Genomic DNA, 11,696 nt, shown 5'->3' on the forward strand with positions numbered 1-11,696 from the left:
TAATCAGTTCTTGATTTACATCAGTTAATTCCATTGCAGTTGCATCATGTTACACATTTTTGACATGATCACAACCAAACACAGTTGGACTGACTGGCATCATCTGCTCTGTGCTTACACAGAGCGTCAAGCTCATTGTGAAGGGACGGTTGGGGGGGAGGGATAGGAAGAAAGAGGGTTTCGAAGTCCCTTGGTTACATGGCTGCCACTTTTTGTAGTTGATTTCACAGGAGGACAGGGTCAGTGGCTTCACTACCAGTCTGTTTTTTGTCTAGTTGGACTGCACGTGACAGTCCAAACGCGTCTTCTTGAATGGTCTCTAAAAGGTCTCAGCAAAACCATCTGGTTCTTTTAAGAGGCTTCATGTGTCCTTCCTTCCTTCCTGAGACAAAAGTGGCTTCAGGTCACAAGTCGGGAGGGAATATGAGCGCTTCTGCCGCACATTCGGCATCGTCCTCCTCGTCTTCCTCGGGGATGTTCTCGGGCTCCCACGTGAAAACGTCAGAGTTGTTGTCGGTGAAGGATCCCGAGCCACACCTCGTCATCTCCCAGGGACACAAGGCGTCGCGGCGACCCAGTGCCAAGCCGGCTTCAGGCTCGTCCAACTGGTCGGCCTTGGTGCCTTGGTCTTCCGGGATGTCGTCTTTGTCGCTGCCGGCGAAGATTGATGTTTGCGGGTCCAGGGTTTCACTGGGATAACCCTGAGTACCTGGGTCACCTTGGTCTTTGATACCTCTCGTTCCTTCCGTTTCCCATGGACAAACATCTGAGGGCAAGCTCTCTCGCTTTCCCAACACTGCGGTGTCCTCAGTCGCCCATGGACAGACACTAGTCCGAGAGCTGTCCTGCTTCTTGAGAACTTTAGCTTCTTCTCCTGCCACATCAGTTTCAGAGCTGTCCAGCTTAGCGTCTTCCATTTCCCACGGACAAACATCTCCTCTTATACTATCTTGTCTCATATCAGGCGCGTCTTGTGTTTCCCATGGACAAACACTTTGTCTAGAGCTGTCCTGCTTTTTCAGAACTTTTGACTCTTCTACCCTACTTGGACAGACACTTTCTCGAGAACTGTCCTGTTTCTTCAAAACCTTTGGATCTTCCGTCTCCCATGGGCAAACGTTTTCTCTAGAACTTTCCTGTTTCTTCAAAACCTTTGAATCTTCCGTCTCCCATGGACAAACATTTTCTCTAGAACTGTCCTGTTTCTTCAAAACCTTTGGATCATCCGTCTCCCATGGACAAATGTTTTCTCTAGAACTGTCCTGCTTTTTCAGGGCATTTGGTTCTTCCGTCTCCCACGGACAAACACTTTCTCTAGAACTGTCCTGAGTTTTCAGACTGTTTGGTTCTTTTTTCTCCCGAGGACAAACCTCTCCTCTAGTGCTGTCCTGAACATTCCAAGTCTCTGCTTTTCCTCCTTGCGATGCCCCCGTTTCATCCTTGCTCTCCCACGGACAGACGTTTGCATGGGCACTATCTTGTCTGATGTTTTTGGACGTTTCCGAGGGCTTTGTTTTTGCTGATTCTGACGTTTGAGTCTCCCAGGGGCAAACATTTCCTTTCATATTGATTGTCTCTGCTTGAACAGCCGGGGGCAAAATGCCTTTTTGTGGGGCATTCACTTTTTCACGTTGTCCAGCATCCCAGGGACAGATATCTGCCTTGATTTTAATTTGCGAAGCTGAGACTGTTGGCTCTGCTTTCCCGTCTTCCAAAAGACAATTATCCGCCATCATCTTTGGCGGGTCTGGAAAGTCCCACGGACAACTTCCTTCTGTCTTGGTCATTCCGCTGTCCAGATTCCGAGTAGGATATTTAGCCAGTTGTTCTTTTGATGGACTGGGAAAGATGGAAGCTTTTGTTGCTTCCTGTCGTGAGGGCACCTTGAGGGATCCCTTTGTCTGCACGGGATTCACATTCTCATACACAGCCTCTGCTTCCCAAGGGCAAATGTTGGCATACTCGCTATCTTGTTTGATGATGGGTAGAGGAGATCCTGCTGCCTCCCATGGACATATGTCCGCGGATCGCTTCAGTGACAGTTGCGTCTTTGCTGGATTGGTGTACAAATTTTCCGCAACATCTTGCGACTCCCAGGGACATGCGTCAACCCGGCCGCTGTCCTGCCGCGCCTGATGTTGAGAAGGACGCGCGGCAGTTCGTTGAGATGTTTCAGTTTCCCACGGGAAGACGTCCGCTTTCATGCTTTGCTGCTTCTTTACCGCCTCCACGAGTCCTTCCCATGGACAAACATCAGTCTGAGTTTTCAACACCGCCGCTGCCATTCGTTGACTTCCTCTTCTGTGAGTCGACGGTGTCCTCGAGCTACAGGAGCTTATGCTGCTTCGTTTACTACTCTGCCTGGACAGGTATACATTTTCGTACGTGCCATCCTTTGGCATATCGTCTACATCTACAGGATAGACGGCGGACTTGACAATCACCAACCTTCTGGGACTCCTGTCGGCTGAGTCCCCGGAGGATAGTCTTATTGCGTTCTGCTTCACGAGGCATGGTTTTCCATCTGCGATCGTCATGCTTCTCTTCTGCAATGTCCTCTTCTCCATGCTTGGACGCCGACTGGATGTTGCCGACCTGGATGCTGTGGAGCTGCTTTCTTGGCTTTTTTGGGAACCTTCTCTATTTAAGGTTTCGTCTTTGCTCGACTTGCTAGCCCCTTCCACAGATGTCAGGAAGGATTTGATTGAGAGCCACTTGGTGGTGGTGTTCCTGAAGGAAAAAACTCGTTGATCTTTGTTGACTTTACGTCTCGGTGACCCAGGTGCGCTTGTAGAGACTGGGAGTTTGGGGGACTCGGCCTCCCCTTTGTCTTGCGACGGGTTGCTCTCCATAGGCGGTAAATGGTCCCAGGGACATACAAGAGCAACCGCCGACGATGGACTTTGCGGCTCGTCTTCTTGAGAGTTTGCGTAGGTGACACGCTTTTGGCTCTTATCGCCCGTTTGTTCCGGCTCCACCTCCCAAGGACAAACCTCAGCTTTGTCGAAAGACTCAGACTGTAGAGCACTCCTGGTCTGCTCGCTAATGGAGAGGCTGGATCCCTTACGCTTGGACATGTTCTCCATGGAATGAGTGGATGTGAGACTCCACGACTTGTGAAGCCTGGTGTGATCAGGCAGGTGCAGGAAATTGGTATCAATGGTCAGATTTTGCGCGCTAACTGATTTGCAGACTGCCGGATGCATGTCTAAAGAGTCTGTCTCTGATCTTTGGGAAGATCTTTTCACAACGTCGGCTCTTAGCCTGGAGGAATCCCGCAAGGAAGAGTCCCTTTCCCGGATGTAATAATGATCACATTGGGACTTGCGTAGAGATGGTGATCGGGATTTCATGGAACTTCTGATGCTGAGGTTGTCCGGGGTCCTCCTGAAAGACCCGGAGTGATTCCTGCTTCGGAAAGATCCGTCACGATCCTCTCGACTGCACTGCCGGCTCAGGGGGATCTCGACGATGCGCTTAATAATCGATCGACCTAAAGCGCATCGAGAACTTCGCTTCTTTGACAGGTGAGGGTTGTTTGCTGCCATCTTCTTGGCTTTGTTGACTTCCAGCTGGGCATATAACCGCTTGAGTTCGTCCTGGTGAATATGAGGGAGGTGACAGGGTTGTGGGACAACAGACAGAACATCAGAAGAAAGGTAAGATGTTGAAGAACAACGCTTGGGGTGATAAATGAGTCTTTGAGCAACTTTGTTTACCCGAAAGTCATCGGGGTCCACGCTGCGCTCGCTCCAGGCCGAGCGAAAGCTGCTGTTGAGGTAGGAACGGCGCAGGTCCACCTCGTCCTCATACACCTCGGCGGCGATCTCCTCCCTGCCAGGTTTGCTCATGTACAGGAACTGTCACACACCAGCGCAATGGAAAAGCCAGTTTCTCAAACATTTGCTCCAAGACAAATCTGAGAGTCTCACTTCATTTTATGTTGCCTGTATCGCACGTATGTTCTTTACCTTTGGGATGAAGATCAGAGCGAGCGTCACAGTTATGGTCACGTGGGTGTGCGCGAAGGAGAGCAGCAGCATCCAGTCAGGATGCAGGGAAGGAAACGCAAACCTACGGAGACCACAATCATTCCATGCGTGGTTCTCCAGCAGGTTCCTTTACGGCAACGTGGACCGAGCTCGTGGTTTTACCGGCATAGGTGGAACATGGTGGAAAGAAGCAGCTCGTTGTGAATGGCGATGCCCATGTAGCGAGGCTCGTGGAAGGCCGAGGGCACCGGCCGGACGGCGGTCCACAGGGAACTGCCCCAGCACAGGAACAGAAGCTCGGCTGTGAGAGCATGTAGTGACAATGAGGCACGGATTGCTGTTTCAGATTCAGGGATTCAATCTAGGATTAGGGTTTTAACCACAAAATGTGAAGGTAGTGTGGGAAACGTCAGCAGTGGTATTTCAAACGGTGGCTCGGGACTCAGAGGTGGGTTGCCCACGGCTAGTAAAATAGTTGCAGTTCATTTTTTCCTCAGTACAGTACAGAGGGTAGCTAAGTTCCAAGGCAGAACACATGAAAGGGACAAGAAACGTGAGTTGTGTTTTAGCATCTAGTGCAGGGTTCACCAATTACGGTCGTCGAGGTTCGGAGTGCTTCAGGTGTTAGGTTGTTTCTGCCCGCTAGCACACCTGATTCATATAATCAGCTAATCAGCATTCCTGATAACGATCCTGATCTTTAGAATCAGGTGTGCTGGTAGGCGGAAACATAAAAAAAAACCTGTAGTACTCCGGACGTCGAGGACCAGAATTGGTGAACCCTGATCTAGCGACTCAGGGTTCCTCCGCGTCCTCACCGACGGCCATCATGTAGTCCCAGCGGTCCAGGTAGCAAAGGTCAAAGCCTTGGCCCTGCGCTGTGGTGGCGCTCACTATGACAGGGATGTTCCTGTCTCGGTTCTGGAGGACGCCCACCGTCCAGGCGCACAGGAACCAGCTGGCCGTCATCAGCATGACGCCCAGGATCCTCAGCAGGTGCAGGCTGGACATGTAGGGAACCCTCTGAGCCGTGCGTGACAGGAACACCTTCAGAACCCTGCAGGGGGGGGAGGTAACAGTCACTGGAAGATATTGACAGCTTTCTGCTTCCAAACACAGACGGCAAAACGTCCGTTTTGGGACGCTAACTCATTCTTCAAACCCTAATGTGGGTTGAAATGCTAACTGCTACACACGCTAATCCAAAATTGTAATCCTCAAATTTGAAGCTACGAACCCTAACCTGTGCTGCGAATCAGAAACCTGCGGGGAGTTCAGAGTCACTTGAGGACATCTGTGAGGTAGCAAATTGTTGTTGGATGTCACCAACTTTTTTTCTTTTTTTTTGCACTGATCTTTTCTGACCTGTACATTTTGAGCGTTAGCGTGCCGTAGACGATGGAGAACCCCAACATGCGGACCCAGCGGAGCAGGATGCACCTGAAGGTGCTCGGCTTGAAATACAGGATGAACACCTGTGGACGGAGGGCGGACAAAGGCTGTCAGGTCTGGCTTCAGATGCTTTGTTTTCAAGTCATTTTTTCAAATTTTTGAAATGTTGGAAAACTGGTGAACGTAAACCTCATAATGAAAGGTTAGCGTTAATCTGTTTTAAAGTAGTTGCTAGGTCGTAAACCTTATCAAGTGACGTTATTGTCAATCTGGTTGAAATATTGTCGCGAGATGGCGGACCACAAAGTCTCAAACTGGTGAACGTAAACCACTGACAGACAATCGTGTTGATCTGTTTGAAACAGAGTTGATTCAAAGTTCGTGATCAAAAGACGACCAATCTATTTAAATCAAGTGAACATCATTTGATAGTGCTCTATTTGAAAAACTGCTGAACATAAAACAGAGAGGTTCATGTTTAAATGGTGAGGAGCAAGGTTATTGTAGTTAACGAAAACGGAAAAAAAAAATGTTGCGGCCGGCACCGGTAAACCATCAAGTGGAGCGAGTGGCGATGGGTTTTCGAAACAGCGGTGAACACAAACCAACGCTTCCCTGCGTCTGTGCCGCCGCCCGGTAATCCAGGAATTACCGTCCAGCCACTCCAGATAAGAGCATCAGATCCAAAAAAAAAAAAAAAAAAAAGTGTCACACGCGTGCACGCAAATGTGTCTGTCCTTTTAATCAGCGCAAATGCTGAGCTTGCCATTGGAGGGAGAAGAAGCTCGCTGATTGGGCAGACAAAACTTTTAATTCAAATGTTTGTCTGGAGGGGCGGGAAATGCTAAAATAAGATATGCAGCTGCTGGCCGCCATCTTGACTTCTCACAGTCGGCGTTATTTGATAGCATGACCCCTGTTTGACCTCGACTTCCAGCAGGATTAGAATAGTTTGCCATTTTTCATTGTTTTATCGGTGATGATGGTGACGTTACATTTCTCAAGTACACCAGACGTCCTTTAATTTAGAAATGATTTTTAAAATTATTTTTAATTAGTGGAGTCCTGAAAAGACACTTTTCTTTTTACTTAATTTTTTTAAAATTAGTTTTGAATTAAAAACAAGTAGCAAATTTGTTGTGGAATCCTGAAAGACATTTTTTTCACTTAATTGTTTTTTTAATTAGATTTTAATTAAAAACAAGTAGCAAATTTGTGAAGTGGAATCCTGAAAAGACATTTTTTTACTTAAAATAATTATAACTTAAAAATTTAGCTGATTTTATTTTTAAATAAAAGCAAACTGTTCTTAACGTCACTTCTAATTAAGTGACAAAATTGGGTGAAATTAAATGTAACTAATAAAGTAACATGTAATCTATTTTTTTTTTAAAACAAGTCATCAGTAAAGTAACGTTACATTTTCAAGCAAGAAACGTTTGTTTTTTTTCTGCCAAGAAACGCTCAATTAAATCCCTTGTCGTCAATCCTAATCTTGACTACAAACCCTCAAACCCTAACCTAATTTGAAACCCAAAGCACGGCTTTCGAACCCTAACCCTGCCCAAATTTGAAACTTTAAAACTCTCAATTGAAACCCCGAAGCATGCAAAATCATTTGCAAACCTTTTGCTGAATTCCTACACGTGAAAACCTGTTTTGCGAATCGAACCCAGACGAGCCAACGGACGGAAGGTTTGACATTTTGCACGGGTCTTACCGGGAAGTAGAGCAGCAGCGATCCAAAGAGGATGGCCTCCAGCAGCACCAGTCCCGACGCACGGATCCTCTGAGAAGACGGGAAGCATACGTTGTTGTATGTGTTTTATAACGCCCCAAAATTATAAATATTATCCATGAGCAACAGGGGTTGGCTCCGCCCCCCCAAAATGACTAAATATTTGTATTTTGTGTAGCAGTGAATGTAAACAAACGGACTGTTTTTATTGGGGCTGGATTTAAAAAATCGATATCGAATCAATTTTCCTTTTCGAGCCCAATATCGAGTCATAAAACCATGAATCGATTATTCAAATATCTAGAAAATAGAATTTTAAAGACCATTTTTTTTTCGATCTTACTGTTGACTTGAAATTTACTGTTCATGTGAATTTAAAATATATATTTTTTTACATTTAGGAAAGACTTGACTTAGAATATTTTAAGGCCATATTTACAATTATTAAATTAGAAATCTGAAAATATTTTCATCTCATCCTGACTGATGTCAATGTTTGTATATGAGAATGTAAATCCCGTGCTCCCAAAAACATATAAATACGTTCTATTTTAAATATAGCCATTATGTTTTTTTTTGTTTTTTTTTGTTTTTCTATGCTTGAGAATACAAAGGTTTGATGCAACCTCTGAACTGCAGAGAACGGTTGAAGCAATGGTAGTGATTATAAAAACGGCAGAGTATAAGAGATCAACCAGGGCCATGTTGCAGCAAGCTCTTTTTGACTGTTTTCACCAGGAATGTGAATATTGATTCAACCTAGCTATGTGCTAATGCTAATTAATACACAACTGAAACAGATAGAAATATACTTTTTTTTTTTTTTTCCCCTGATGAAAGAAGAGACTTTAATCGTTCTTTTGGCAGGTTCCATGTTTTGGTAGCAATAGGTCACAATATTCTGTGGGCCTTGCAAAATCAGCCAAAATCCAGGAAAACAACCTTCTTTGGGTTGTTTCAAAATGTAAACTGAATCGAACAGAACCCGGAAAAAATGTCATCGCACTGAACTCTCGTGACTCAAAATTGGAATCGATTGATGAAAATTAGAACCGATAGCCGTCCCTAGTTTGTATTAGGCGAAATGAAGCCAAACCGTTTTGCGGCGGTGGTTTACCCTGCTCCTGCGATGCCGGTAGGCGGCCAGCATGCTGACGAAGACCAGCGCCATGAAGGTCCCCTGGGCGGCCATGACGGCGGCCCTCAGGGGCCCGTCCTCCTGCACCCGACAGGGGGCGCCGTCACGGCACCGCCCACAGCCCGGCCAGCACGGCACGCACGCCGGCAAGGATGGGTAACACGCGCCGTCGTTGTCGTCGTCTTGGGAAAACCAAACCAAAAGGTAAAAACCTCCTTTGAAACCCGACTCCAGTTTGAAACCGTAACTGAGGCTGCAAACCCTCATTTGAAACCCTAACTCGTGATTTGTGTGTGCATACCTGCGTCCTGATTGGCTGCGTCCGGGTCGTAGTATCCGTCCTTGCAGCGGCAGCAGTACTGACCCAGCCGGAAGCCTCGCCCGCCAATTGGAACACACTGTGGCAGGGAAGCAACAACTTTTTCTTTTCTTTTTTTTTTTTTAATCCTTTTCATCATGTTCAGCATTTCAATTTTCAACTTCTCGACTTTGCTCGCGTCCTTAACAGGTCTCTTGTCATACAACATTATGCTTTAAAAAAAACAAAAACAAAAGACCACATCACATTACTGCAACATTTGTACATAATTCCAACTTTGCTCACATTTCACAATCAATTCTTTCTTTTGCATAAGAATAACATTTTATTACACAAAATGCTAACTGATCATTTCCTATTTTTTTCTTGTATTTTTTTTTTTTTTACTTTTTTCTTATAATAATTGTTTAACTTTTTTGATTTTTTTTTTTTTTTTTTGCTTTCAACTTATTTCTTTTAAAAAAAATTAAATAGATTTTTTTTAATGAAAGTATGACTACATACAAATATATTTTGATTTTTTCAGATTTTTTCATACAAATTTTTGGTCATCTTTTTAAAATAATATTTTATATTTTTTTTATTAGTATTTCTTGTAAACAAAACAAAAAAAACAAAAACAATTCCTCATAAAACCTAAGAAAAATATCTGACTATTGACATAATAAATGACATTTTATTATCTCCTTTTGCGTTCTTCCTACTCATATTGCAGACTCTCACAATATTCAACCTGAATATGAATAAATGATCAACGATATGATTGAGGTGATGTCCCTCAGATGCTTATGGGACACACACACACGCGCGCGCATGCATTCTTGTGTGTTAATCTAAGTTAAAAGCTTAATGGATGCATAAAAGCACCACTGAGTGTTTTGATCCTTCTCTGAAGGAAGACCGTCCGTCAACGATGCACACGCACACATATTATATCCCATAACACCCCTTCTCAAATGGCGCAGGATGAACATTAATGTCATATGGATTAGAATTTTTTTTTTTTTATTACATAATTGAACTCCGGTCATTCATGTCCTCACGCCGCCATTTTAGCCGCTAAGCTAGCTACGTTAGCCTCAGTTCACTACAGACAAAAAAAGAAGCAGAAAAACAGATGACAACATTTAAATATTCAAAAATTATTTTCTTTGTCACTTCAAATCAGAAGCTAATGTTTGCTAAAGGAAAAAAAAAAAGTTTGTTTTATTCAGTTGATCTTTACCAGTAAAAAAACAGATGGGCCTAACAAAAACCTAAAAGCTAATGTGGCTAATAATTAGCCTTTCTTGGTTGAAACAGGAAGCCGAGGTTACTAGAAAAAAAACAAATGCTATTTGTACATTTTAGCCGCTACGCTAGTTACAGACAAAAAAAAAGCAGAAAAACAGATGACAAAATTTACATATTCAAAAATCATTTTCTTTGTCGCATCAAATCAGAAGCTAATGTTTGCTAAAGGAAAAAAAAAGTTTGTTTTATTCAGTTGATCTGTATCAGTAAAAAAACAGATGGGCGTAAGAAACCTAGAAGCTAACGTGGCTAACAATTAGCTATTGTTGTTGAAACAGGAAGCTAATGTTGTTCGAAAAAACAAGTACTTGTCATGTTTAGTTACTAAGTTATCTCAGTCTTGACTTCCTGACAGCAAAAATGATTTAGCATTTTTGAAGCTAACGTGGCTAACACGCCTTGGTTGCTGTTGAAAGCTCTGAAACGGTTGTGTTGGTTTTGTGTATCCGCTAAGCCTCGTCACAGGTAGGACGGGACAAAAGGTACTTTGGGAATTTTTTTTGCCATTTTTTTTTTCTCCTATTCTGCTTTCAGACCTCGGCCTGGGAGGGGGAAGTGTGTCAGCGGGCTGGATTATTAATGCCATAATCCCTCAAAGCATCTGCAGCCGCCATCTTTAAATAGACCACCGGTGGGGTGGGGGAAAGACTCGCCGCTGGAATTATGAATGGATCCAACCAAGGGTCAGAATAGTTTTGGATTTTTATTATACATTAACAGGAGTTAGTTAGTAGGGGTGTGTAATTCAGTGCACTAGTAGCATGCGAGCGAACTGCTGAAATGTGGTGGTGTTGTTTACCTCCATGCTGGTGCGGTTGCACTGGTGTGTGTCGGCAAACCATCCGTCCTGGGTGCTGCACTGGTCCACGTCCATGTCCTGGATGTCCACATCCACGCGGATCACACCCCTAAAAACAAATTAAAAAAAAAAAAAAAAAAAAAAGTTTACACACTCAGATCTTAATCAATCACAACTCAGTGAGCCTTGCTATAGTGCAGATTTTTAAGGTTTTTTTTTTCTTCAGTTTTTTTTTTTGTTTTTTTCCAAGCAAGAAGTGCAGTACCGCCTTGTGCCACAACATGCCGGGCAGCACTGAACTCGACAGCAAGAAATGCAGTGTGGCTAAAGAGCAAGAAGAAGAGGCAGGGAAGGTGGCAGAGAAATTCAGATCGTAGGTTATTTTAGTTAATTAAAACTAACGAAAAAAAATAACATTAAAACAAAAATTCTTTCTAAAAATTGAAAACTAACAAACTACATTTTATGTTTACAAAACGAACTAAAATTAACTATTATCACAGCAAAAATGTCCTACGTTTTTGTCTTTGGTAATTTAATGCACGAGCCTTTGGAGATGATTTTAAATGTGATTTCTTTGAATAGATTTATTTTTTATATTAACCAGAGTAAGGACGTTTGAAAGTGTGTCGCACAGAAGTGACATCATCGAGCAGCAGCCAATAGAAAAGCACCTTCAGATGACATCGCTCTCATTGTGGTTTTTAAATATTGCACACAAGTAATACGCGTTTTTAAAACTAAAACTAAACTAAAACTAAGCATTTATCAAATAACTAAAATTAATGAAACTAAACCAAAACCCCCCTGAAAACTAATTAAAACAAAACAAAAAAACTAAAAAACGAAATAAAAACTACTCTAAAATGAAAAATTCCAAAACTAGAATAACCCTGCTCGCAACCTCACCCAACTCTCCACGGCGACTATAAAATGCATCATTTACTGTATCGATGAAATTGTTCTCAGTAGAGGACCTAATAGTCCTTGCTCACTGACAATGAGGGCGGTACTGCCACCTACTG

General features: G+C 43.5%; 2 protein-coding genes across 4 annotated transcripts in view; one reads left to right on the plus strand and one right to left on the minus strand.

Annotated features, from left to right (window-relative positions):
* Positions 1-11,696, minus strand: part of gpr179 (G protein-coupled receptor 179) — a 13,466-nt gene continuing 1,770 nt past the window's right edge. The window contains exons 2-11 of the mRNA XM_077523819.1: positions 10,672-10,780; positions 8,562-8,658; positions 8,240-8,442; positions 7,105-7,173; positions 5,358-5,467; positions 4,811-5,049; positions 4,155-4,293; positions 3,972-4,074; positions 3,720-3,860; positions 1-3,599 (exon numbers count right to left, since the gene is read on the minus strand). Coding sequence (XP_077379945.1) covers positions 405-3,599; positions 3,720-3,860; positions 3,972-4,074; positions 4,155-4,293; positions 4,811-5,049; positions 5,358-5,467; positions 7,105-7,173; positions 8,240-8,442; positions 8,562-8,658; positions 10,672-10,780 — 4,405 coding nt within the window. The 3' untranslated portion in view covers positions 1-404. The remainder of the gene's footprint in view (positions 3,600-3,719; positions 3,861-3,971; positions 4,075-4,154; positions 4,294-4,810; positions 5,050-5,357; positions 5,468-7,104; positions 7,174-8,239; positions 8,443-8,561; positions 8,659-10,671; positions 10,781-11,696) is intronic.
* Positions 10,434-11,696, plus strand: part of socs7 (suppressor of cytokine signaling 7) — a 23,212-nt gene continuing 21,949 nt past the window's right edge. For all 3 annotated transcript variants that reach the window (XR_013283867.1, XM_077523821.1, XM_077523822.1), the window contains exon 1: positions 10,434-10,555. The gene's annotated coding sequence lies outside the window, so the exon portion shown is untranslated. The remainder of the gene's footprint in view (positions 10,556-11,696) is intronic.

This window comes from Festucalex cinctus, chromosome 6, assembly GCF_051991245.1.
Source record: "Festucalex cinctus isolate MCC-2025b chromosome 6, RoL_Fcin_1.0, whole genome shotgun sequence".
NCBI lineage: Eukaryota > Metazoa > Chordata > Actinopteri > Syngnathiformes > Syngnathidae > Festucalex > Festucalex cinctus.